The 26924-nt window shown below is 48.0% G+C and overlaps 2 protein-coding genes across 8 annotated transcripts in view; one reads left to right on the forward strand and one right to left on the reverse strand.

Annotated features, from left to right (window-relative positions):
- The window catches only part of LOC135981889 (GTPase IMAP family member 4-like), a 71571-nt gene extending 47798 nt beyond the window's left edge, over window positions 1-23773 (reverse strand). For both annotated transcript variants that reach the window (XM_065586658.1, XM_065586656.1), the window contains exon 1: window positions 23677-23773. The gene's annotated coding sequence lies outside the window, so the exon portion shown is untranslated. The remainder of the gene's footprint in view (window positions 1-23676) is intronic.
- Window positions 1-26079, forward strand: part of LOC135981878 (GTPase IMAP family member 8-like) — a 56560-nt gene extending 30481 nt beyond the window's left edge. For 3 of the 6 annotated variants that reach the window (XR_010599061.1, XR_010599058.1, XR_010599059.1), the window contains one exon: window positions 574-15454. Coding sequence is in view for 2 of the 6 variants with exons in the window: in XM_065586616.1 (XP_065442688.1) it covers window positions 15396-16196; window positions 23720-24504 (1586 nt within the window). In the remaining 4 variants the exon portion in view is untranslated. Of the gene's footprint in view, window positions 1-573; window positions 16197-23719 lie in introns of those variants that run through there. The other 3 variants (XM_065586616.1, XM_065586615.1, XR_010599060.1) reach the window with 2 other exon arrangements.
- Window positions 26080-26924: the final 845 nt, after the last annotated feature.

Below are 26924 nucleotides of genomic sequence, written 5' to 3' on the forward strand. Positions count from 1 at the left end.
TTACGTATAGATGGGAAGCAGTAGATGTGATATAGCTCGACTTTAGTAAGGCTTCTGATACCACTTCACGTGACTGTCTCATAAGCAAAATATGGAGATCTACCCTAGACAAACCTACTAATAAGGTGGATGCACAACTGTTTGGAAAACTGTACTCAGAGTAGTTATCAATGGTTCACAGTTAAGCTGGACGGGTATAGCGAGTGGGGTTCCACAGGGATCGGTTCTGGATCCGCTTCTGTTCAATATCTTCATAAATGATTTGGTTTAAGCCACTTGCCCAGCATCCCTCCTATAGGCAGCCTGTGGCAGAGGCAGAGAGAGAATCCAGCTCTGTATCTGAATCCAGTGCCACAGCTACAATACCTTCCACCTATTGCAGCCAGCGAGGCAGGGGGTCTGCAGACAAGTCTCATTCACTGCACAACTGGGCCTCATTCACCATCCATCCTGCGCACTGAATGAGCAGGGTCCTGTGGGGAAAAACCCAGCATTTGATCATGTAATTAAAGACTATCATGATTAGACCTCATCAGGAATTTTGTCAATGATTTTTTTTTTTTTTTTTTACAGAAAATGCAGTTTCCATAGAATCAAAATTTCCACAAGAAAACTTCAATTTTGTCAAAACTTTCCATTTTCCCCTGGGACAATCAAAATAAAATATTTAATTTCAGGTTGGTTCAACTTGAATCAAAACATTTCAGTTTGTTGAACTGAACCAAAACGTTTCATTTTGAATCAATTCAATATTATATCTGATTCCCGATTGTGTTGTGGTGCTTCATGGATATAGTAGTTTGGGTGCTTTGTGACCCTGTTCTTCCCCAAGGAGCAATGCTCTTGCCTGGACTACATCTCCCATGATGTGCTATGGTCTCCTCTCTGACCAGGCCATGTGGTGCATTATGGGAGTCACTTGAATATCATGTAAAAAGCAACAGAGGGTCCTGTGGCACCTTTAAGACTAAACAGAAGTATTGGGAGCATAAGCTTTCGTGGGTAAGAACCTCACTTCTTCAGATGCATTGACTTCAGATGCATTGACATTAAATTGACTTGACAGATGCATTGACTTCAGATGCATTGACATTAAATTGACTTGACAGATGCATTGACTTCAGATGCATTGACATTAAATTGACTTGCATCTGAAGAAGTGAGGTTCTTCTGTTTAGTCTTAAAGGTGCCACAGGACCCTCTGTTGCTTTTTACAGATTCAGACTAACACGGCTACCCCTCTGATACTTGAATATCATGTTTAGGGAGATGTAGTCCAGCCTGGAAGCCCAGCCCACAAGGAAGAAGCACCGGAACCATGACCTCCATGAGGCAGTGCAGCTCCATAGAGAAATGCAGTTTACTGCTGAACTAACTTGAAATGGATTTTTCCCAGGGACAGCCAAAGGCACTTCTCTGAAGCTAGAACTATGCCCCACCTAATGTCAAGTTCCTGCTGCAAATCATGGAGGCATTAAGAGTCTTTTTAGACAGACAATTTTTTTATAATGGGAAGTGTCGGGCAACCTAAACAGAGGGGGAAGGGCTGTAGGTGGAATGGGATGCAGTACTTAACACGGCAGGGGCTATTTTTTCTCCAAAACCTCAGGCAAGATATCTGGCACTAAGACTGTTATCTGGCTCCTTTATTAATTATGGTTAGCACTAGGGTGACCAGATAGCAACTGTGAAAAAACGGGACAGGGGGTGGGGGGTAATAGGCGCCTATATAAGAAAAGGTCACAAAAACAGGACTGTTGCTATAAAAATGGTACATCTGGTCACCTTAGTTAGGACTGAACATGCACAGAGGGAGAGCCCAGGCTATGCAATGCATTCTGTATATTTTATCTGGAAGAGGCTGGAGTAACACAGCAGAGGGATAGATTCGCTGTACTGTTCCCCAGACCACTGGCCAGAATCCTGCCATGGACGCTCCCATAGCTCATCTGAAGGGTGGGGTTCCCTTGCCCACTGTAAGGGCAGGCTTACACTCAATTTTGGCACCAATTTAACTAAATTGGTAAATTTAAATGACTGAATTAAATTAGTGCCGCTCCCTGGCGTGGACACGGTGATTCTGGTGTAAAAGGTGTCTATCGGGAAACTATCCTGATAAAACACACTTATAAGTTTACGTCCACCCCAGTAACAGCTCTAGCTAGGCTCCGTGAGTACAACTGCACCCACAGAAGTCTGGGCCTATTGCCTCCCTCTGGGCACTGCAGCCTGGAGCACAGGGTCACAGCATCACTCATGTTAGGCCCGGCTACCCCTCCATTGTGACGGAGGGGCAGCTGGGCCAAACCTGAGTGGTGCTGCAACCCCATGTGCCAGGTCACAATGACTGGAAAAGGGAGTTATGCCCAGCTCCACTGGACAGGAACCACTGCATATCCTGACCTCCTTCACATCCACTCTCATCCCCCCTTTTACTCTTCTCCTCAACCTCTCATCTTCTCTGGCTCTTCCCCTCACTATACAAACATGCTTCAGTCTCTCCCATCTCAAAAATACCCACCCTTGACATAACCTGACTCTCCAGTTATCACCCCATCTCCCTTTCATCTCTACGCTCATTGAATGCACTGTTTACAATCGCTGTGCAGAGTTCTTCTCATCCAACTCCATTCTAGACTCTGCACACTCCAACTACTCCTGCTGCGCTCAACCGAAAGTTAGGGTTACCATACGTCCGGTTTTTCCCGGACATGTCCGGCTTTTCAGCAATCAAACCCCCGTCCGGGGGGAATTGCCGAAAAGCCACACATGTCCGGGAAAATGCCAGCCGGCACTTCCTCTCCCCCTGCGGCTCTGCTCCGCTCCTCCCCTCTCAGACTTACAGAGTCAAGCTGCCCGAGCCAGCGCTACCGGCTTCGGGCAGCCCCCCCCTGCCTCTGGACCCCGAGTCCCCGGCCAGGCACTTCTCCTACCCAGCTCCAGCTGAGCTGCTCCCGCAGCGCAGGGTCCGGAGGCAGGGGGGGGCTGCCCGAAGCCGGCAGCTCGGCTCTTACAGTCTGAGAGGGGAGGAGCAGCTCAGCTGGAGCCCAGGTAGGAGAAGTGCCCTGCCGGCGGCTGGGGTCCGGAGGCCAGGGGGCTGCTCGAAGCCGGTAGCGCTGGCTCGGGCAGCTCGGCTCTTAAACAGAGCCGAAGAGTCAGGGAGCAGCAGCAGTCGCCGGAGCCTGCTCTAAGGTAAGCCAGGGATGCCAGCAAAGCTGGGAGTACCATGCGCCGCTGATTGCACAGGTGGGGGGCAGCGCTGGGGGAGCTGCTCCGGGGAGTCGCCAAAAAGCACTGACTGTGGTGGGGGAGGAGGGGAGGGCAGTGTGAAAAAGGCAGGAGTGTGCAGAGGGATCAGAGCTCTGGCTGCGATGGGCATCGGGCTGCCTTGCCTGCAAGTGGATCAGAGCTCCTGGGGCTGGGGTGTGCTGTATGGCACTCAGCTCCCCATTTGTGATGAGACACAGCAGTGTGATGGATCACTGCGAAATACCTGCCCAATCAGAGCTGTGGGGGCAGGACTTGCAGGGGCTGGCTCCGACAGCTCCCATTGGAGCTTTTCCCAGCCAATGGGAGCCACTGAGCTTGGCTTGTGGCGGGCCCAGCACGTGGAGACCCTGGCTGCCCCTGATCCTAGGAGCAAACACAATGCCAAAACGAAAGTACAAAGTTCACTACATATAAAGAATTAATTAAATAGCTCAAAATGTCCGGGATTTTACCGGGCAGGGAGGAGAACTGGGTGCTCCAAGGCATCTGGGGAGCTGGGAAACAGAACAGTGTGAGTTGCGTGTCCTGACCGCTCCCAAAAACTGAGCGCCGGGGCAGATCCTCCACTGAGCAGCTTCATTAAAGCCATGGGAGTCTATAGTAGTGGAGTGCCTGACTTTAGAATTGGTGCAGCTGTTTCGTGTGGCTGGGAGGGAGGAGGGGGAATGTGGGGTGCTCAGGGGAGGGGGCGGAGACTTTGGGGAAGGGGTTGGAATGGGGGCAGGGAAGGGGCGGAGTTGGGTGGGGCCGGGGGCGGGGAAAGGCGTGGGACCAGGGGAGGGGAAGGGGCGGAGTTGGGGCGGGGCCGTGGCCCCGGCCCCGTGGAGTGTCCTCTTTTTTCAATGTTCAAATATGGTAACCCTACGAAAGTGCTCTTCACACACTCTCTAATGACCTCTTCCTGGCCAAAGCTCAGAACCAGGACTCTCAACCTCCTCAACTAGTTGGCTGCCTTCAACACTGTGCTCTTCTTGAAATCTCATCATCCCTTGGCACCTGTAACTCCATTCTCTCCTCCTGTAGAGTAGACTATACAAGAGTAGACTCTTCTATCAGCCATCACAAGGAATGGGACATGCTGGTCCCCAGCCCTTCGGTGCTGTTCTGCAAGAATAGCCAGCTGAGCCCCCAGTGCCCTATTGCACCTCCCCCCCCCATCCCATCAGACTGTGGGTGAGCTGGGTTGGGGTGAGTTTGGGGGATCCCTAGAATCTAACAAACCTGCTGAAACACTTTGGAGTCACAGTTTCTCTTTTGATCCATGTGACTCACCCAGGACCCCAGATCTGGTGAAGAATTCATTTACTAGGGCCCCTGCTGCTGTCACAGCAGGTCTGGATTGCATTTTGGATAAGCCTCAGGCCATTTTGTGATGTAGTCGATAGCAGCCAACAAATATTGATTGCTAGCCTCTGTCTCAGGCCAGGGCCCAAGCACATCAGTGGCAATGTGCTCCATTAATGCGCCTATGAGACACTGTTGCAAAGGGCCTTCTCTGTCTTCAGGGACTCTTCTTTGCATTGCTAGCATCACGTTTCCCATACCAGCTCTCATTTTACATTTCCCATACCTGCCTGCATTTTACACACTGGCAATTCTCCCTTAGCTTGGCTAAGATTTTTGCAACTCCAAAATGTCCACCAATTTTAAGCTCTTGACATAAAAATTCAGAACCTCCTTTTTCAATGCATCTGGTACCACCAACTGGTACCTGTACCCATCACTCACTGGTCTCTCCCATCTCCTGTACAATATTCCATCTTTAAACTCCAAGCTTTCCCACTGTGGCCAGAAAGCTTTGACCATGGTATTGTGAAGGAAGGGCCTGAATTTCCAGTTGATTTTCCAATCACAACTATCCTGACATCAGGAGCCTCTCTTTGGGAAGTTTGTAGTTGCTCTGGGATCCATTCCTGCTGCAGCCCCACCCCCATTGTTCCAGAGGATGAACCAGGAACATGGGCATTTCTATGGATTAGAGGAAGAGAGGCCCACCCATCCCCTTGAGCAGCTAATTCCTTGCTCTCCTATTAGGGCAGTGTTTGCAGCTAGCCACCCAACAAGGCCACCTGGACAAAGTGCCAGCATTACCATGCCTATGGCCAGGCCTGTCTGTGATCGTGTGGGATCGTAGCATGGCAGTTTCTCCAACTGCCTGGCAAGCTGTCCCTCAGGCTTGCTGCATCAAAAGAGCCATTGCAGGGAAGCATGGTCTGTCCTGACCATAAACTTCTTCCTATACAAACAGTGATGGAAATGTTCTATAGATTTAACCACTGCCAGGAGCTCCTTTCAGCTGGTGCAGTAATTTCTCTCAGGAGAACGTAGACTTTTACTATAATAAGCCACCGCCCTCTAAAGTCCCTTTTGTTGTTGTGTCAATACCTCCCCCAGACTGTGAGCACTAGCATCTGTGTCCAGTAGGAAAGGGGTTTTGAAACATGGCTGGGCCAAGGCGGGAGTAGTCACTGGAGCCGTTCTCCACTCTCAGGATGCTCCATCACACTCTGCTGACAGTGAACTGGTTTCCCTTCCACACGCAACCTAGTCAGTGGTTTTCCAATACTGGCAAACCCACAATTGACCCTTCTGTACTAGGAGCAGAGCCCTATAAAACTCTGCACATCTGGGCATGTCGGGGGCATTGGCCAGCTCTGTACAGCCTCAGTTTTCTTTTTGTCAGGGGAAATTCCCTCCCCACCCATTGAGTGCCCAAGGTAGGTTACCTCTTTATGGAACAACCAGGGGTGAAAGTGAGCCGGTACAGGCCGGTACTCCATACTGGTAAGAACCCACACCGGCCCATACCCAGTCCACATTAAAGCACTGCCACAGCAGTGCTTTAATGTCCCTGCTCCTTTTGCCTCCCCTGTCGGCGGCCCTGCTGGTAGGGTCCATACCAGCAGGGCCACCGACGGGGGGGAGGAGGGGGGAAGGGGCAACAACGTTAAAGTGCTGCCGTGGCAAAAGACCCTGCAGCACTTTAACGTCCCTGCCCCTTTTGCCCCCCCCCCCCCCCCGCCACCGATGGGCGGGGGGGGGGGGGGCAAAGGGAGCAGCTGCCCTGGAAAACTACATTGAACCTGCCACAGCATCTGGGGTAGCATCTATTCATGGTAATGGATAAGAATCCTTTAAAGTGATTTCACTGAATTTGCAATAGTCCACACAGAATCCGGTGCTGCCATCCTTTGTCATAAGCAGAACTATGGATGAGGCCCAACAATGCCTTCCTCATACATTCCGATGGCCGTTAGTACTAGTGACAGCTCGAGGTTGCTGTTTAATAGGTCAGTTTCCCCCAGTATTAATCTTGTACTGGACCAGAAGAGTACAACTTAGATCTTTGTTGGATGGGAGAACAACTCCCGATTCCTAACCAGGCGGTCTCTTACCCGGTTGTGCTGTCCCCCATTCGAGTGTACAGCACAGCACTGAAGAAGTCCAATAGAACTTTAGCAGCCCACCATCACCCCTTCACCACTGTAGTTTTCTTCTATACCAATATTTACCAGATCCCCTGGTTCACATTTCTAAACCCCGGTTCCCTTTTTTACTATTTGGTGCTTGTCAGAAACATTCAGCAAATGACCAGGGATCAGTTCTTGTTTCAGATCCACAAGAGCTTTAGCAGCTAAGATTCTTGTGAGACTCTGGATCTGAAAACAGGTTCCAACCACTCCCCATCTTTCCCTTACTGGAAAACTAACACAACATGTAGCTGTTTTAGTGGTTTCTGCCCCTGAGGGCAGGACAATTTGTTCACTGCAAACCAGTTGCCTACACACCATTTGTCATACCTGGGCCGTGTCTTAGAGAATTTACAGACTGTATTTGTAAGACACCTTCCCTGGCACTGATTACACAGTTATTAGCCATAACAAATCTAAGTCAATTAATAGCTCATTTACTATTTCAGCCACCCAGACGTCTTGCCTGAATTCCAGAATTCCAATCTTCAAACCCAGTTTTAGGACTGGTGCCCTTACCCCAGTCACTGTCTTCATTTGACACCAATTAAGTGTCTCCATTTTGGACCCCCTATTCCCCAGCCCTTTTAGTGTGTCAGGTCTAATAACTTATGTTTGAGCCTGTGTCAATTATCCCCATACACATCACGGTTTCTATTATACACAATAGCCAAACCCCCATTATTTTTTAACTGCCCAGATTTAAACAAAACCTGTGGGGCTGATGCTTTAGTTTGGTGTCCCCACATTTCCCAAACTGGGAGAAAGGATTTCATTAGACACTTAGGCCAAGACATACTGGTGCGTCTTTAAAAGGAGAATTGTAACAAGTTTGTGACCAATTTTGTTATAGTTCCAGCATTTAACTGAATTGTTTCCTTTAATTTTTGCATTATTGCCAATTTCCCTTCTCTTACAAACCAAATTTATCATTTGTTCTAATTGTTCGATAAGGCGGTGAACCAAATAGAAATCCCCTCTTGCATCTTACGTATTAGACACACAGCTGTGCTCAGAGCAGGGCCGGCTCCAGGGTTTTGGCCGCCCCAAGCAGCCAAAAAAAAAAAAAAAAAAGCCGCGATTGTGATCTGCGGCGGCAATTCAGCGGGAGATCCTTTGCTCCGAGCAGGAGTGAGGGACCGTCCGCCGAATTGCCGCCGAACAGCTGGACGTGCCGCCCCTCTCCGAAGTGGCCGCCCCAAGCACCTGCTTGGTAAGCTGGTGCCTGGAGCTGGCCCTGTCTCAGAGGGCTCATGGCAATCAGCTTCCATCTTCCTTTTATGATGCACAGCCACAAGGAAAGATTCAAGTTCTATGACTCATAGACTTTAAGGTCAGAAGGGACCATTATGATCATCTGGTCTGACCCCCTGCATGCTGCAGGCCATAAAACCATCCCTACCCCTTCCCTGGACTCTGCTGTTGAAGTCCCCAATCCTGTTTTTAGTGACTTCAATCGGCAGAGACCCTCCTGCTAGTTATCCCTGCCCCATGCTGCGGAGGAAGGCGAAAAACCTCCAGAGGCTCAGCCAATCTGCCCTGGAGGAAAATTCCTTCCCGACCCCAAATATGGCGATCAGTAAGACCCCGAGCATATAGGCAAGAGTCTCCAGCCCGACCCCTGTTAGCCATTTTACTATTTACCTACCGTTGCTTGATTTTCCTTGACTACTATGTTTTACCATTAAACCATTCCCTCCATAAATGTATCTAACTTAATCTTAAAACCAGACAGGTCCGTCGCCCCCACCGTTTCCCTCGGAAGGCCGTTCCAATATTTCACCCCTCTGACGGTCAGAAACCTTCGTCTAATTTCAAGCCTGAACTTCCCCACGGCCAGTTTATATCCATTCGTTCTCGTATCCACATTAGTACTAAGCTGGAATAATTCCTCTCCCTCCCTTGTATTAATCCCTCTAATATATTTAAAGATAGCAATCATATCCCCTCTCAGCCTTCGCTTTGTCAGACTAAACAACCCAAGCTCCTCTAGTCTCCTTTCATACGACAGGTTTTCCATTCCTCTGATCATCCTAGTGGCCCTTCTCTGCACCCGTTCCAGTTTGAGTTCATCTTTTTTAAACATGGGAGACCAGAACTGCACACAGTACTCCAAATGAGGTCTCACCAGCGCCTTGTACAACGGAAGCAGGACCTCCTTATCCCTACTAGATATACCTCTCCTAATGCATCCCAAGACAGCATTGGCTTTTTTCACCGCCACGTCACATTGCCGACTCATAGTCATCCTGCGGTCTACAAGGACCCCTAGGTCCTTCTCCTCTTCCGTTACTTCTAACCAATGCGTCCCCAGCTTGTAACTAAAATTGTTATTAGTCATCCCCAAATGCATCACCTTACACTTTTCACTATTAAATTTCATCCTATTTCTGATACTCCAATTCACAAGCTCATTCAAGTCTCCCTGCAGGATATCCCTATCCTCCTCCGAATTTACAACGCCTCCCACCTTCGTATCATCCGCAAACTTTATCAGCCCACTCCTGCAATCGGTTCCGAGGTCAGTTATAAATAGATTAAATAAAATGGGTCCCAAAACCGAACCTTGAGGCACTCCACTAGTAACCTCCCTCCAACCTGACAGTTCACCCTTTAATACGACCCGCTGCATTCTCCCCATTAACCAATTCCTTATCCACCTCTGGATTTTCATATCGATCCCCATGTTTTTCAGTTTAACCAATAATTCCTCATGGGGTACAGTATCAAACGCTTTACTGAAATCCAGGTATATTAGGTCCACCGCATTTCCCTTATATAATAAGTCTGTTACTTTCTCAAAGAAGGAGATCAGATTCGTTTGGCACGATCTGCCCTTCGTAAAACCATGTTGTAATTTGTCGCAATTGCCATTAACCTCCAAGTCCTCAACTAGTTTCTCTTTCAGAATTTTCTCTAACACCTTGCACACTACAGATGTTAGACTAACAGGCCTGTAGTTACCTGGATCACTTTTTTTCCCTTTCTTAAAAATAGGAACCACATTAGCTATTCTCCAGTCTAACGGGACCACCCCCGAGTTTACAGATTCATTAAATATTATCGCTAATGGGCCTGCTATTTCCCGCGCCAATTCCTTCAATATTCTCGGATGAACATCGTCCGGTCCTCCCGACTTAGCCCCATTAAGGTGTTCAAGTTTTATTTCTACCTCGGATACGGTAATCCCCCATCCTGAATGCCCCTCTGTAGTGGTGCTTGTATCCCTAATACCTTCATTGGCCTCATTAAACACCGATGCAAAATATTCTATGGCAAATTCCGCAACCTCTCAAGTGTCTTTAACGTCCATTGCTGATTATAATCTGCAAGTCCAAGTCCAGCTGAGCATCTAGAAATTGGTGCCTCGGCAGTTTATCCAGGAAGGCCTTGTTGGTATCAGGGTATGTCAGGAGCACAAGCCTCTGCCAGTTCAGTTGGGTTTCTGCTTTCCCTCTCCTTCCAGCTCTTAGCTGTGCCTGGCCGCTCAGATACGTTGCTAGCTCCAAACCACATCTCAAGGCTGGTACCAGGTCTGGATAACTCAGTGTCTATTCTGGGGGTAGATTCTGCAGCACCGTCAGAGCTGGGCCTCCTAAGCTGCCTGTTCATAGCCCCCCTTTCTGTCCCAGCTCCCACCCAAATAAGCCTCCCAGGGAGCATCATTTGAGCTGGGACAGCCCAACCTCTCCCCTGTGGGCCTCTGTGGGCTCCAAACAGGGCAGAAATCTGTTGGTAAATGTTCAGTCTTTCCCAAGTCCTCTGGCTGGCTCCATTCCCCATCCAGAAAGGCTGCCTTCCCCTGTGGGCTGTGACCCTTTGATTTCCTTCTGCAGCTGAATTTTTAGCTTCATACGTCCTTGCTGCAGCTTATCTTCTTTGGAAAGTTCCAAACTGGCCAAAGTCTGTTTAGTCTCTTCTATTTAATAGAAAAACTTCTTGTCTGTGTCAGTCACATTGTTGGTCACCTCATCATCTTTCAGAAAAGAAGGGGACAAATTGGAGAAAACCCACAGGAGAGAAATCAAAAAAGATTGAAGGTCTAGAAAACATGACTTACAAGAAAAGATTGAAAACACTGGGTTTGTTTAGTCTGGAGAGGAGAAGGGACATGATCACAGTTTTTAAGTTTATAAAAGGTTGTTACAAAGAGAAGGGTGAAAAATTGTGCTCCGTAACCTCTGAGGTAGCACAAGAAGCAATGGGCTTAAATTGCAGCAAGGGAGATTTAGGCTGGACATTAAGAAAAACTTCCTAACTGTCAGGGTGGTTAAGCACTGGAATAAATCGCCTGGGGAGGTTGTGGAATCTCCATCATTGGAGATTTTTAATAACAGGTTAGACAAACACCTGTCAGGAATGGTCTAGTTATTACTTAGACCTGGCTTGAGTGCAGGAAACTGAACTAGATGCCTTATTGGTGCCCCTTCCAATGCTGCATGTCTATAATTCTATGAGAAATCAGTGTCACCATTCCAGCCTGCGGATGTTGCAGGTGTGTTTCACAATCTGTCCACTTTGTAGTTGCTGTTGCAACAGGGATCTCACCTCTGCCTGAAAGTTACCTCTGAGCCCTTTTGGGAAAATCTGTGGATGCTGCGTTAATACCTTCTGTGAAGCCTCCAGCTCATGTTTCAGGTCGGGGTTTAAAACCCACTGGCCATTTTTGATTACTGCAATCGTCTCCATCTTGATTCAACGGGAATATCACTCACAATCCCTCTCCTTGGTAACTGGATCCCACTTCTGACTCCAGTGTTGCCCCCTTTTGACCCCAGCAGCTCGTCAAATTTCAGGGCCCTGGGGATGTTCCAGTTGGAAGTAGGAATCGATGGAGTGTAGTATTCTCTTTCATACCGTCTTGTTTATTTACAAGGAGTGTACAAAGTCCTGCTTCCCTGAATGTAGGAGGAACCACGAACAACAGGAGGAGTTTCTTAACTTAAAGCTCCTTTAGCCAACATACCCACAACTTCTGTCTCTAACTGTTCCCCAGGTCACACTGTGCTCACACATTACTGCTTGGCTTTCATACCGCTCTCTCTCTCTCTGTCTGTCTCTCTCTCTCTCTGTTTTTGTCTGTTCCCAGTTTCTATGTGCTCTCTCTCTCTCTCTCCTTCCCCCCCCCCCCACACTTTTGGTCACAAAAGCCAGTGGACCCCGCCCCCACATGGTGCTTGTTTCTCAGCAGATTCTATTAGGCCTTGTTATAGGTGTGGCCCCTTAGGTATTTCTTACAACAATCTTAAGAGCAAGGTTTTAACTCAAACCACAGCAAAGTTCAACCCAGCTCACAACAATAAACTGTTATGTGTTAACTGTTGCTGATGCATAAACTTTATGTGCAACTGGGCATGACAGAGGAAGGTGACAAATCTGAGGAACTGTCCCAGATTGAGGTGTCATCAGAAGAGGTTTTGGAACAAATCGATAAATTAAACAGCAATAAGTCACCAGGACCAGATGGGATTCACCCAAGAGTTCTGAAGGAACTCAAATGTGAAATTGCAGGACTACTAACTGTAATCTGTAACCTATCATTTAAATCAGCTTCTGTACCAGAAGATTGGAGGATAGCTAATGTGATGCCAATTTTTTTTAGAGGCTCCAGAGGCAATCCTGGCAATTACAGGCTGGTAAGCCTTACTTCAGTACCAGGCAAATTGGTAGACACTATAGTAAATAACACAATTATCAGACACATAGATGAACACGATTTGTTGCGGAAGAGTCCACATGGTTTTCGTAAAGGGAAATCATGCATCACCAATCTATTAAAATATTTTGAGGGGGTCAACAAACATGTGGACAAAGGGGATCCAGTGGATATAGTGTATTTAGATTTTCAGAAAGCCTTTGACAAGGTCCCTCACCGAAGGCTCTTAAGCAAAGTAAGCTGCTATGGGATAAGAGGGAAGGTTCTCTCATGGATTGGTAACTGGTTAAAAGATAGGAAACAAAGGGTAGGAATAAATGGTCAGTTTTCAGAATAGACAGAGGTAAATAGTGGTGTCCCCCAGGGGTCTGTACTGGGGACCAGTAATGTTCAATTGGTCCTTCTCGCATGAACAGAGAGCAACAATACCCAAAGTCCAAAGGTGCAAACAATTTGATGTTTATGGGGTGAACTTCCAGCAAGCATGATTCCAGTTTCCTTTCTCGGTGTCCCCCTTCCCAGCTCTGACACCACAGAGCCTTGCCTGTGTCCTGTTCCCATCCCCCCTTAGCGAAACATGATTCCAATTCCCCCACCCCCAGTCCCTGTTCCCATTCCCCCCTTTACTTCCTGATTGACTGCAGACTATATAGTAAAACTTGAGTTCTGTTTAGCTATATCTTAACCAATCATTTTACTGAAATTTAACTAACCAATCCTAACATATTGTAACATGATTATCCAACCAATTATTCCACCACCTTAATCAGTTTACATCCAACAAAATAATTGTACAGCAGACAGAAACAATCCCAGAACCAGACAGAGATTATACAGACAAACAATAGGGAAGTGGAGACTACAGTGATAGAACAACACAGAAATGAGGATTTCACATTCCAGCTATTGAGAAGTGAGTTCTTGCCAGACAGGATGCTGCTGTCAAACTAAGTTTTCTTTAAATCTTTTAGGCTCTTCCCTTTCTCTGGAGGTGATAGGTCAGATCACCTTTCTAACAGCCCCAGATTGCCTTATTTCCATGTGACTAGTTTGGGATGTGAGGATGTGACCGTTCACTTCCTAGCTTATGGCTGCCCCTGCTGCTTAGCCGAAGGCCTCAGCCTAAGAACTGGGCCTCAGACTGTCACAGTACGACAAGGCCCTTACACAGACAGACAGTGATTTTGATTCTTTCTTTTGTACTTCTATAAATAGCTACGTGATAAACATGTACCTAAATTCTTAAAGTCTAGGCCTTTGCAGACAGGCCTGAATATCTATATCCTAACACTCCACCCCTTTTTTTTCTTTTGGGATCCTCCTGCCCAGGTATCCCTGGAAAAGCAACAAGTTGCTGGCAGTTGCAACAAGCCACCCTTGCAGGTTTTCCGTGCATTTGTTCATATTATAAGTTTATTGAATATTTACAGAGAAATGGGTTATTGTCCAAACCAACTTAACCACTTGGTATGGAATCAGGCCGTATGCCCTGGTCTGATTATTCACAGCAATAAGATTTATAGATCCATTTGTGCACGAAAGGCCAGATAGCAGCGTGTAGATGTATGTAGTTTGGTTAGGGACTGGTGTAACTGTGCCCCCAGTAATATGTACATTTCCAGCAAAACACCTTATACACAGTACACCCAATTGGCTAGATGGACCATTGGTCTGACCCAGTGTGGCTGTTCTTATGTTCTTAAGGTTCATGTGCAGTTGCTGACATATAACCTCTGCTCCTTGGCATCTGCACCTCTAGCTTTCTCCTGAAAGGTCTGTTCACCACTCCACTCCCACTTAAGCCTTTAAAAACCTAGAGATTCATACACAAAAACATTTCAGTGAAGCAGTTAGTTTCCTACAGACAACATAACTGACAAACCCACAAAAGCAAAAAAATGAAAAGTTAAACCACCTGCCAGTACTTAATCTCTACTCCTCCAACCACAGACTTTACCATGACTCCAGCTCACATGTATCAACCTTAACACTATCCCACAGGCTGCCAGTCTTCCATCATCCGTTTACCAAAGTACTCCCTCCCAACACGAGACACTGCTAAACAAAACATTCACCCCTTTACCCAGAGTAATGGGCCAGTGCTCTCAGGTGATAAGCAAAATTTTCTTGCAGCTTGGCTCAGGAACTTCAGTTTTCGCCTGCCACCCAGCTTCCTATTTCAGTTCTTGGACTTCCTACGTGGCTCTGCTTATGCACGTCAGTCTTGAATTGCAGGACCCCCTGTTCCCCCGGCCTTCGGTTTATCCCAAACAGTTGGCCAGATATTGTATATTTTTGTATGCTTGCCAAGCAGTAGCAGAATTCATGGCCGTGCGTGCTGGTTCATGTTTGGAATTGAATACAATCCCGGGAATCTTTCACTTCCTACAATGGGCACGGAATCACGTGACATGCAAATGTGTCTCAAAGATCCATTCATGAACCTCAGTCTGAACTCTCAGCAACCCGTCCTGTTTCAATCCTGGGGCTCCATACTTCCCTCCTTACCCCCAATTCACCCTGTTCCAGTCCTCATTACAAACCAGCCCCAACTTGCTGCATCCGGCGCTTCTCCAGCTGTGGCCCCACAGCTGTGCCAATAAACTTCAGTCCTCGTCTGCTGCTTCTGTCTGGGACCGAACACAGCTCCATTAACAGACCTCAGTCCTGACCTACAGCACTCCCCAGTCCTCCAGTCAGTCCTAGGTCTGTCCTAATCAGATGATGCAAAGGGCTGTGCTGTGCAAGGTTTTTCCGTGTATAAAGGCTCACTAGGATGAGATAAAAGCTCACTTTACTTTCAGCAGGATTTATTTGGATCCAAAACCTCTAGGATTTACTGACTTGATCAGTAGCCCCCTTGGCTGCCCATTTACCGTTCCATAGAAAGTTAAAGCATTAAGCCAAGTGTGAGCACAGGGCCGCAAATCTTAGTTCTCTGCCACCTCTCTGGTACCTGCACAGTGATGTTCTGAATCTGTCACACTTGTTCCCAACAGGGCAGGGGAGCGGCAGCCGACGCACTGTGGAATCAGAACTGAGGATCATCCTCGTCGGTAAGAGTGGAGGTGGGAAAAGTGCAACAGGAAACACCATCCTTGGGCGGGAGGAGTTTAAGTCCGTACTGGAGGCAACACCTGTTACTCAGACATGTAGTGAAGGCAGCAAGACCTGGAAAGGAAGGAAGGTTGTGGTTGTCGACACACCTGCTATTTTTGACACCAAGGACTCTGATGAACAAACGACCCGTGAGATCTGTCGCTGTGTCCTGCTCTCCTCCCCAGGCCCCCACGCTCTGGTGCTGGTGACCCAGCTGGGCCGTTTCACTGCAGAGGACCAGCGCGCCGTGAGGAGAGTACAAGAGATTTTTGGCCCTGAGGCCATGATGTACACAATTGTCTTATTCACCCGCAGAGAAGACTTAGGGAGTGGAACTCTGGAGCAGTATATCTCCCACTCGGATAACAAACAGCTTCAGGAGCTGATCCAACAGTGTCAGGGCCGATACTGCGCTTTCAACAATAAAGCTACACGGGAGGAACGGGCTGCCCAGGCTGACGAGCTGATAACTAGGATTGCTCGTATGGTGGAGGAGGAGCATAAAGACCATCTGGTGTGTAAAGCACCTGAGAAGCTTCTAAAAGAAGATGAGATGGATACAAGTAAAAATAAGATGGGCGAAGTGGAAGATGAAATGCAAGTGGATAGACAGAAAGGAGGTCAAGGGGAAGAGCACTCACCCAGGGAACCAGGGAAATCCCATAGGAAAAAAACAAAACTGCAGCCAGAAGAAAACAAAAGTAGGTTTCATTGTATGTTAGGTTCCTTGGGGCTTCTCTACACAACCACACGGGGTCGATCTAAGAAACGCAACTCTAGCTATGTGAATAGCGTAGCTGAAGTCTACATACTTCGATCTCCTTACCACGGTGTCTTCACTGCAGTTAGTCAACAGCAGACGCTCTCCCATCGACTCCGCTTGCGTTCCTCGTTCTGCTGGAGTACCGGAGTCAATGGGAGAGCGCTCAGCGGTCGATTTATCGTGTCTATCGACCCCTGCTGGATCAATTGCTGCCCACCGATACAGCGGGTAGTGTAGACAGGCCCACTGTTCCAGGTGCTCAGCACCATCTCAGTGATGATCGGGATTAAGTTACATCCATTTTGTAGTTCTCCTGTGTGTTTTTACCAAATTTCTTAGCACCGATAAAATTAGAGGTGGATGGAAGAGACCTACTAATTCACGTTGAAAGTATATGTTGGAGGGTTGTTCCCTACTCCGCAGTCTCCATTTTTTTTTCAAATTAGTTTTACGCAAGTTTTTGATGCGGCTTTTATCACTTAAGAGATGGTTCCATCTGTTAGGAAGGTTTCCTGTTATCTTACATTTTCTTTTGGCTCCGTATTATGCTGTTATTCTTAGTTATAAACCTTGAGCCACCCAAGAAGTCCATCCTTCCAAAACGCCAATCAGTTTTATTGCTGTTCTCTAGAACCCCTGTAACTTACCCTGCCTGGTGAGGAAGTGTTGAGATTTGAATGCAATATTCCAATTGTGATCACTCTCCGAGCTCTAGGGGCTCTCTCAACTCTCTGCTCTTGGACGTTTTGCCTCTGCAGCCCAAAGCCATACTGGCTTTTTCTGCCAACATGTCACATTGCAAACTTACTTCTAAATTGTTTCCCTAACACCCCCACAGACTCTAAGAAGTCATGAAAGGAATTTTGTTGCTCTGTCACCCGACCGACTCATAAGCATTTGTTTTCCTGTAGCACCTGGAGACTAAGGGTAAAATTTTCAAACTTGCTTAAATCTTAAATCCTGCATCTGAGCCACTCGGAGACATGCACCTCTCTCAGGCCGTGTCTACACTAGAAATGCGACAGTGGCACAGCTGTAGCCGTTCAGTGCAGGCACTTACTGCGCTGACAGGAGGGGTTCTTTCATCGCGGTGCTGAATCCACCTCTCCGAGAGGTGGTCACTAGGCCAATGGAAGAATCCTTCTGTCGACTTAGCGCTGTCTACACCGGGGCTTAGGTCAGCTTAACTACCTCTCTCCGGGGTGTGAATTTTTCATGTCCCTGAGCGATGGAGCTGGGTCGATCTAACTTTCTAGTGTAGACCAGCCCAGCGTAGAACACTTTTTATAAGGGTCAGTAAATGAAATTAGCAATTGCTCTTTACCGACATCACATACAGTGAAACCTTTACAAGAGATCAACTTATCAGGCAAACAGGTCTTGAAATTACCCCCAAAGTATTCCCGAATGTACTGAATCCAATTCAACTTCACCAATACTGAACCACTATTTCCATTAAGCAACCAGTTTGTCACACGCTTGAGAGGCTTTTAATTGAAGTGTCCCTCACTTTGATGTCACTTAATTGTAGACAGGCCTGTGAGATTGCTTTCACTGACTGCAGAGGTAAATTCATTTCTATTTGGTGGGGAGGAGACAAGGATCTGCACCAATGAAATATAAAGGTGAGATGCTGGAGAAAGAACTATTAGACTGGATGGTCCTACCATTGCCCTGACTCTGTACTCCATTACATGAAACCCCCCCAGTGTTTAAGGATTCTGATATGTTCTCCTAAACTCAGGTAGCTCTTTTACAACCTCCCACCACTTGTCTCCAATATTGCAGCAATCATCTTTCATGATCCACTGATTATTCCCCTCATCGAGTCTGCCATCATCCTTCTCAAAAACCCCGCCTGAGATCTCCTCTCTTTCACCAGCTACTACCCATTTTCCACCTTTATTAGCAACATCTCATACGAGTTTAACTTTTCTCACCTACCTAACAAGCTCTGACCACTCTCAGGGCTTGTCTACATTACCTGCTGGATCGATGGGCAGCGATCGATCCAGCAGGGGACAATTTATTGCGTCTAGTCTAGATGCGATAAATCAACTGCCGGGCGCTTTCCTGTCGACTCTGGTACTCCACCAGGGCGACAGGCGTAGGTGGAGTCAACAGGAGAGTGTCAGCTGTCAACTTACCGCAGTGAAGATACTAAGTAGATCTAAGTACGTCGACTTCAGCTACGTTATTCACATAGCTGAATTTGTAACTTAGATAGTTTCCGCGCACCCCCCCCCCCAGTGTAGATCAGGCCTCAATCTGTCTTTTCTCCCTCTCTAGGCACCCATTCACCGAAGTCCTTAAGCACTCACTTAAAGTTCACTTCTTTCCTGAACTGAGGCCCTTGTACTGAAATTGTTTTAGAACACACGTGGCCAGTTGTCATACCCAGGCTCACCCTCCTGCTTGTCCCATCCTTCCCCCATTTCATCTTCTTGCCTAATTATAAAAATGAAAAAACTAGGCTCTCAAGCGATTAAAAAAATAATCATGATTAAGCTCATTGTAAATAATAGAATACATTTATTTAAATATTTTTGGATGTTTTCCACATTTTTCAAATATATCAATTTCAATTACAACACAGAATACAAAGTGTACAATACTCACTTTATATTTATTTTTATTACAAATATTTGCACTGCAAAAAAGAAACAAAAGAAATAATATTTCATTTTAACTCATACAAGCACTGTAGTGCAATCTCTTTATCATGAAAGTTGAACTTACAAATGTGGAATTATGCACTCAAAAATAAAACAATGTAAAATTTTAGAATCTACAAGTCCACTCAGTCCTTTTTCTTGTTCAGCCAATGGCTCAGACAAACAAGTTTGTTTACATTTGCAGGAGATAATGCTGCCTGCTTCTTGTTTCCAATGTCACCTGAAAGTGAAAACAGGCGTTTGCATGGCACTTTTGTAGCTGGAATCACAAGATATTTACATCCCAGATGTGTTAAAGATTAATATGTCCCTTCATGTTCCAACCACCATTACAGAGGACATGCGTCCACGCTAATGATGGGTTCTGCTCGATAACACTCCAAAGCAGTGTGGACTGATACACGTTCATTTTCATCATCTGAGTCAGATGCTGCCAGCAGAAGGTTGATTTTCTTTTTTGGTGATTTGGGTTCTGTAGTTTCCGCATCGGAGTGTTGCTCTTTTAAGACTTACAAAAGCATGCTCGACACCTCGTCCCTCTCGGATTTTGGAAGGCACTTCAGATTGGGTCGAGTGCTGTAGCTATCTATAGAAATCTCACATTGGTACCTTCTTTGTGTGTTGTCAAATCTGCAGTGAAAGTGTTCTTAAAATGAACAACATGTGCTGGGTTATCATCTGAGACAGCTATAACCAGGGTCGGCTCTAGGCACCAGCAAACCAAGCATGTGCTTGGGGCAGCACATTTTCAAGGGCAGCAGTCTGGCCATTTTTTTTTTTTTTTTTTGCTTCCGGGGGCAAAAGCCTAGAGCCGGCCCTGGCAGCAGCAGCACGTCATGCGCGGGGGGCGCCATGGGGCCACTGCAGTTCGCGCCGCGGGGGAGCAGCGCCCACACCTTGTGGCTGGGCCGGGCAGGCTTCGAGCGGGGGACACTCAGGCTGGGGGACACCCCACGGGGCACACGGAGCTGCCTGCAGGTGCCGCAGGGCGGCCGCCCCCAGCGTTGCAGCCGGGGCTGGGTGAAGCGGCTCAAGCCATCCAGGGACTGGTGGCAGGGCAGCCAGAAGCAGCAGCAGCAGTGGGGCCATAGAGGGCGGGGCGCTGCCGTGCGGGGCCTGCGTCCCGCTCTCCAGGGCTCCGCTGCCTCTGTGGCTACCCTGCCCCGGCTCCTCAGCCCTCTGCCGGGGTGGTTCTCCGGCTCTGCCCTCCCGGGTCCCGGCCGGTCCTGGAGGCGGGAGCCCTGGATGGAGGGACCCTGGGCTGAGGCGCGGCCCAGGAGCCCCGCTGTTTACCCTGACCCTGCCAGCGCCGGACCGGCTGGAGGTGAGGGGGAGCGGGCAGAGTCATCACTGGTGGGGGGGGGGAGCCCAGGGCTGGGGCGGCAGGGGGTACGGGGGGGGGAGGAGAGAGAGCCCAGGGCTGGGGTCGGGGCCAGCCAAAAATTTTTTTGCTTGGGGCGGCAAAAAACATAGAGCCTGCCCTGGCTATGACATGCAATATGTGGCAGAATGCAGGTAAACACAGAGCAGGAGACATACAATTATCCCCCAAGGAGTTCAGTCACAAATATAATTAATACATTATTTTTTTGACGAGCATCATCAACATGGAAGCATGTTCTCTGGAATGGTGGCTGGAGCATGAAGAGGCATACAAATTTTTAGCATTCTGGCATGTAAAACTAAAGTTTTGTTTTAGTTTTGAGTGCAGTTATGTAACAAAAAATTATTCTACATTTGTATGTTGCTCGTTCACAATTAAGAGACTGCACTACTGTACTTGTATGAGGGGAATTTCTTTTGTTTATAATCCTTTTGTTATGCAGTTCCCCTCTCTTGGTTTAATGCTTGTCTCCCTCTTCACCCCGTGCCATGGCCCTGCTGCTGCAGCCAGGCCCAGGCCTAGGGTGGAGAAGGGTGGGGCCAGCCACACAAGGGCTGAGTGCTGGGCTGGTGGGGTCCTGCCATTGCTCCTCTTTGTGCAGGCTGGGGCCTCCCTCCTCTCTGGATCACTGCGGCTGGACTTCAGGCAGCTGGGTCGCATCTCACTCCCTTCTGAGGAGAGCACCTATCGCCACCACTCAGGGACAGATTTGCACCTTATGCATCTCTAGGCAAAGCATCTTCAGCACCCATCCCCCACCACCACTGACCCTGGTGTTTTCCATAAAAAATGAAATGTTTAACCCACTTTTAACTTGTAGGCATCCCTAGAATGCCGGCGCCCCAGTCATGTGCCTACTGTGCCTAATTGGAAATCCGGCCCTATCACCACCCCAGCCTAGGACCCTGGTTCAGGGTCTCGCCACCACCCTCACAGAGCTGACATGGGATGGCAGCAGATCACTGTCACATAGCGTGGGGGGACACAAGGCCCTGCAACCCCGGCTTCCTGCGATTCACCATGACTCTCAGCCAGCCAGTAAAGCAGAAGGTTTATTTAGATGACAGGAACACAGTCCAAGACAGGTCTTGCAGGCACCGACAACACGACCCCCTCAGTTAGGTCCATCTTGGGGTCCCAGGGCACCACAGCCCCCTTGGGGGGTCAGAGCCCCGTCTGACTCCCAGCCATTCCACCAGCCAGCCCCTGAAACCCTCTCTTCCCCCAGCGTCTCCTTCCCCAGCCTTTGTTCAGATTTCCGGGCAAAGGTGTCACCTGGCCTCTAACCCCTTCCTGGGTTCTCACGTTACATGCTCAGGTATCCTCCCTCAGCCAGTCTCCCATCCCCCCATGCAGACTGTCCTAGCCACACTCCCCACTCAGCATTCAAAGACCACATTAAGAACAGTCCCAGTTCGTCACAATCACACACACAGAACATGCCCCCACCCCGACACACAGAGATGGTGTCGGCGGGGATCCCCAGGCAGGAACCCAGAAGAGTGGGAGCAGCAACCAGTGGTCTCTGTTTTATTCTGTGTGCAGAATGAGTGCGTGAGCTCAAATCTCAGACCGACAGCCTCCCCTTCCCCTTCCCTCTCCTCTTAATGTATCCCTGCCCTCCTTCCAGTGACCCCTGCAATCACTCTGACCCTCTCCTCACCTCTCATTCCAGTCCCATGCTCACTGCCATCTCCTCGCCCTCCCAACCTCTCATTCTCTCTCTTCTGTCCCCTCCTGGCTCTCAGGTATCCGCTTGAGCTCTGGGTCATGTGCTCCACACCCTCGAGAGGGGAGTTCCTCACAGGGCCCCATTTCCTCCTCCAGCTTCCCCCTCACCCCTTGCTACTGGCAGGAGCTCAGGCCACACCCCACCCCTTCCCGTGAGCAATGGCTCAGTCTGCCCTGGGGGTGGGACTGGGACCCGGCAGCTCCTCTCGGCCCTTTGTTCCTCCTGCACCCCCTAGTCCCTCTGCTCTCCATTCCTGTGAGCCCCCGACCCTCACACCGGTTCCCAGCCCCACCCCTGGCCCCTCTGCTTTTCTGCTCAGGCTCCTCCCTCACGTCCATCACCCTCCCCTCTGCCTTCTCCCTGCCCTGCCCTGCCCCACCCCTGGGAGCCAGGCAGCAGCTAAGCATGCTCCCCATTAGCACACGGAGCTACCAGCACCGCACCTGGAGACAGCCCATGCTGTGGTCAGTGACCTCCAGCCCCACAGCCAGACCCATGTCCCCCATTCTGTGCATGGGAGGAGGTCACTGACACCAGCTGTCTCTGCTCCATGGCCGGGCCTGATCCCTGCCTGGGAAGAGTCCAGCACATTGGGTGTAGACAGCTGTGTCTTGCTAGTTCCTTGATCTTACTGAGATACAGGACACTGCGCCGGCTGGTAATTAAGAGGATCTGCTGCGTCCATAGACCAGGGGTCGGTGACCTTTGGCACCCGGCCCATCAGGGTAAAGCCGCTGGTGGGATGGGACAGTTTGTTTACCTGGAGCATCCTCAGGCATGGGGCCTCGGCCCGTGCCGCTTCCCGCAGCTCCCATTGGCTGGGAACGACGAACCGCGGCGGATGCTCCAGGTAACCAAACCGTCAAGGCCCACCAGCGGCTTTACCCTGATGGGCCGGGTGCCAAAGGTTGCTGACCCCTTCCATAGACATTGTTAGTGAGAACTGGCTGAATTAGGTGTGCTGCAGGGTGGGCGCTGGGGTTATCTCCTCTTGGGGATGCTGCCAATCTCTCCGAAAGGGCTCGGCCTGCTCATGGAGATCGCTCACTCCCCACATTGGGCACAGAGTCAAGTGACATGCACACGTATCCCAAAGATCTGCCCATGAACCTCAATCTGATTTCACAGCATCTCTCCCCTTCCAACCCTGGGGCTGCAGCCTTCCCTCCCTACCCACCTCTATATCTCCAGTTTACTCTGTCCCAGCCTCATTTCAAACCAGCCCCAACTTGCTGCATCCGGCGCTTCTCCAGCCTTGGCCCCACAGCTGTGCCAATAAACTCCAGTCCTCGTCTGCTGCTTCAGTCTGGGACAGAACACAGCTCCATTAACAGGCCACGGTCCTGAATGCAGCATCCCCAGTCCTCCAGTCCTAGGTCTGTCCTAACCAGATGGTGCAAAGTGCTGTGCTGTGCGAGGTTTTTCCAGTGTATAAAGGTTCACTAGGATGAGACGTAGGCTCACTTCACTTTCAGCAGGAGTCATTTGCATCCAAGACCTCTAGGATTTACTGACTTGATCCATAGCCCCCTTGGCTGCCCATTTACCCTTCCATAGAGGGTTAAAGCGTTAAGCCAAGTGTGAGCACAGGGCCACAAATCTTAGTTCTCTGCCACCTCTCTGGTACCTGCGCAGTGATGTTCTGAATCTGTCACACTTGTTCCCAACAGGGCCGGGGAGCGGCAGCCGACTCACTGGGGAATCAGAACTGAGGATCATCCTCGTCGGTAAGAGTGGAGGGGGGAAAAGTGCAACAGGAAACACCATCCTTGGGCAGGAGGCAACCCGCATTAATCAGACATGTAGTGAAGGCAGCAGGATCTGGAAAGGGAGGAAGGTTGTGGTTATCGACACACCTGCTATTTTTAACACCGAGCCCTCTCATGAACAAACTATACGTGAGATCAGTCGCTGTATGGAGCTCTCCTCCCCAGGGCCCCACGCTCTGGTGCTGGTGACCCAGCTGGGCCGTTTCACTGAGGAAGACCAGTGTGCTGTGAGGAGAGTACAAGAGATTTTTGGCCCCAGGGCCATGAAGTACACAATTGTCTTATTCACCCACAGAGAAGACTTATGGAGTGGAACCCCGGAGGAGTATATCTCCCACTCAGATAACAAACATCTTCAGGAGCTGATCAAACAGTGTCAGGGCCGATACTGCGCTTTCAACAATAAAGCTACAAGGGATGAACGGGCTGCCTGGGCTGAAAAGCTGATGACTAAGATTAGTGATATGGTGGAGAGGAATAATAACCATCCGTTCTTCACTAATGAGGTGTATGAAAAGGCTGAGAAACTTCCAAAGGTAAAAGATATGTTTTGTGGGAAAGATAAAGGACCACGTCGGTGGGAAAAAGAGGAGTCTGAATTGATAAAAATACAGAAATCCTATGAGAAAAAACAAAAATCCAAGGCTAATCAAAATAAGTTCAGTTTCTTCAGTATTTTTTCCTAGTGCCAAAATGTCTGAAGTGGAGAAATGATGGTAACTGAGCTACGTCTATTGTCTGGTTCTCCTGTGGATTTACCAGGCTTTGTAGAGGCTCAGGAATTAGAGATGGAGGGAAAAGAACTTTTCACTCTTCTTAAGTAACATTTTCAAAGCTCCTCAGGGTGTGTCTGCACAGGATTTTGGCGTGCGCGGGAGCACGTCTCTCAGCCCAGGTTGATAAACGCCCGCCCAAACCCTCCACTCCAGAACCCGAGCTTCAGCTCGAGCTGAAATGTCCCAGGGCTGTCTCTAAAGCTGTTTTTAGAGCACTAGTGTGAGCCCTGCTAGCCCAGGCTGGGATGCTTGCTCCAAAATACTGTGCAGACGTACTCCACGTGACTTCAGAGCCTATGTCCCGTTTTCTCCAGGTCTTGGGGGATTGAGACTTTGGAGGATTGTTCCAGACAGTATCTACTCCAATGCGTTGTTCCATTCAGTTTTAAACAAATCACTGATGGAAATCATCTGTTTGTTAATGAAAGCCCCACTCTCTCTTAGGAAAATGTCCTGTTACCCTAATTGTTCTTTTCTTCATTTTCACCCAATTATACCTACGTATAAATCTTTGGCCCATCCTAAACAATTCAGTTCTTCCAAATGCCCAATCCATTTTACTGCTCTTCTCCAGCACCCCTATAATTCACCTTTTCTGGTCGTGAAATGCCAAGATCTGAAAGCACCATTCCAGGAGTGATTGCTCCAGGAATTCTAGCCAGCCCTGTCACCTCCCTGCTCTGGGACATGATGGCTCTGCAGCCCAAAGGCAGATTGGCTTGTCTGCTAACACCTCACATGGCAAACTCATGTCTAATGTGTGTGTTTACCTCACATCCCATAATCTCTATTCCATTAAAGGAATTTCACTTTTTCATAACTCTACGAATTCCTGAATCCTGCATCTCAACAGCTCATATGTCCTCACCCAATATTAGTGCAGAATGTTTATACAGAGATCAGTAAGTCAAACCATTAATTAGCATTTGTTCTTTACTAATATTACATACTGAGAAATCTGTACCAAAGACATCTTATTGTGAAGACATGTCTTAGGAGACCGCTGTAGTATAAACCTCTCAAAATTAAACAAACATTGTTTAGAGATACGTTGGCATTGTTTTATATTCATGTTTTGATTTATGATGAAAATGAAATTGAGCCGGTAATCTAAGGCTCTGATGCATGAAATATTAGACAGTTGTAGTGAAAAATATATGAAATAATCAAATTAATGGTAATTTTTACATCCTGGTAGAGTGAGACTTTTTTTAAAGTTATTGATACATTGGTTGCCAAGCTTGTAAAAGACTGCAGAAGATACATTCCCTTTAAAGTGAGAGAACCTAACCAGCGTTCTCTTTGTTCTTCTAAAGTATTAGAAAAGTAATCGTTTCCTGGTAACAAATATTAGAATTGTACATGCAAGATCAGGTCTGGATTCTGCTTTCTCTAACTCTAAATTGGTTTGTCTTTAAAAACTATGCTTACAGTTTGCACTTGTATTTCAATGAGTTACAATAAAATATTTTCATCTCTATTTTATATGTGGTTACAAATATGGGATTTTTTCTGTTTTGTTCTCTTAGGGTGAAAATCACCCAAGTGCAGGGAGTCAGCACCAGGCCAAGGCACCACTTTAAACCACTTAAGTCCTTAAAATATGTCTTGAAGTGGATTTAAATGATGGTGTTGTGTGTGCTGCCTCTGTACAGGGGTGAAATTCACCCATAACATTTCAGTTACAGGCCCCATCTCCGAACATGTTTATATTGACATTTAGATAGAAAAGAATTTAGACTTTTTAAAAATCAGAGAACTCATTAAAATATTTCAATGTGACACACACACACACAGTCCCGCCAGTCAATGTTCTAGTTACCAGTCCAGGGTCTGGATCAATCTAGTGGCCAGCTAGATTGATCATGGGTAGGGAGGAGCTGGGTTCTGTCAGTCGCGACACGATGCTCGGGGGGTTGGAGATGAAACCAAAGCCCCTTGGCTCTCGACTATCTTTTATAGCAACAAATCCTCATGTAAGCCTATGGACTCTGCTGTGTCATGCTTGGATCATTAATTACAAACTAGTTGTTTTCACAGTTTCTCTTTCATCAGAAGCATGTTGTTTTCACAGAGATTCTCCATTTCCTTATCTCGTATCTTGTTCTTGATTTAGGGCGGATGCCTTTGCACTTTAGGGTCATCAATCTGCACTCTCATCCAACCATCGGGGTCTCAGGATGATGACACTGGCATCTTGTATTTTTACTTCCCCCTTTTGTAATTTACTGGCATTTTTTTTCTCTTATTTATTTATATTCCATGCATACTCATTTACGCACAGAACACTACAATCATTTCAAAAGCAAACTTCTATTTCACTGAAAAAT

The sequence above is a fragment of the Chrysemys picta genome, chromosome 2 (genome assembly GCF_011386835.1).
Source record: "Chrysemys picta bellii isolate R12L10 chromosome 2, ASM1138683v2, whole genome shotgun sequence".
Classification (NCBI taxonomy): Eukaryota; Metazoa; Chordata; order Testudines; family Emydidae; genus Chrysemys; species Chrysemys picta.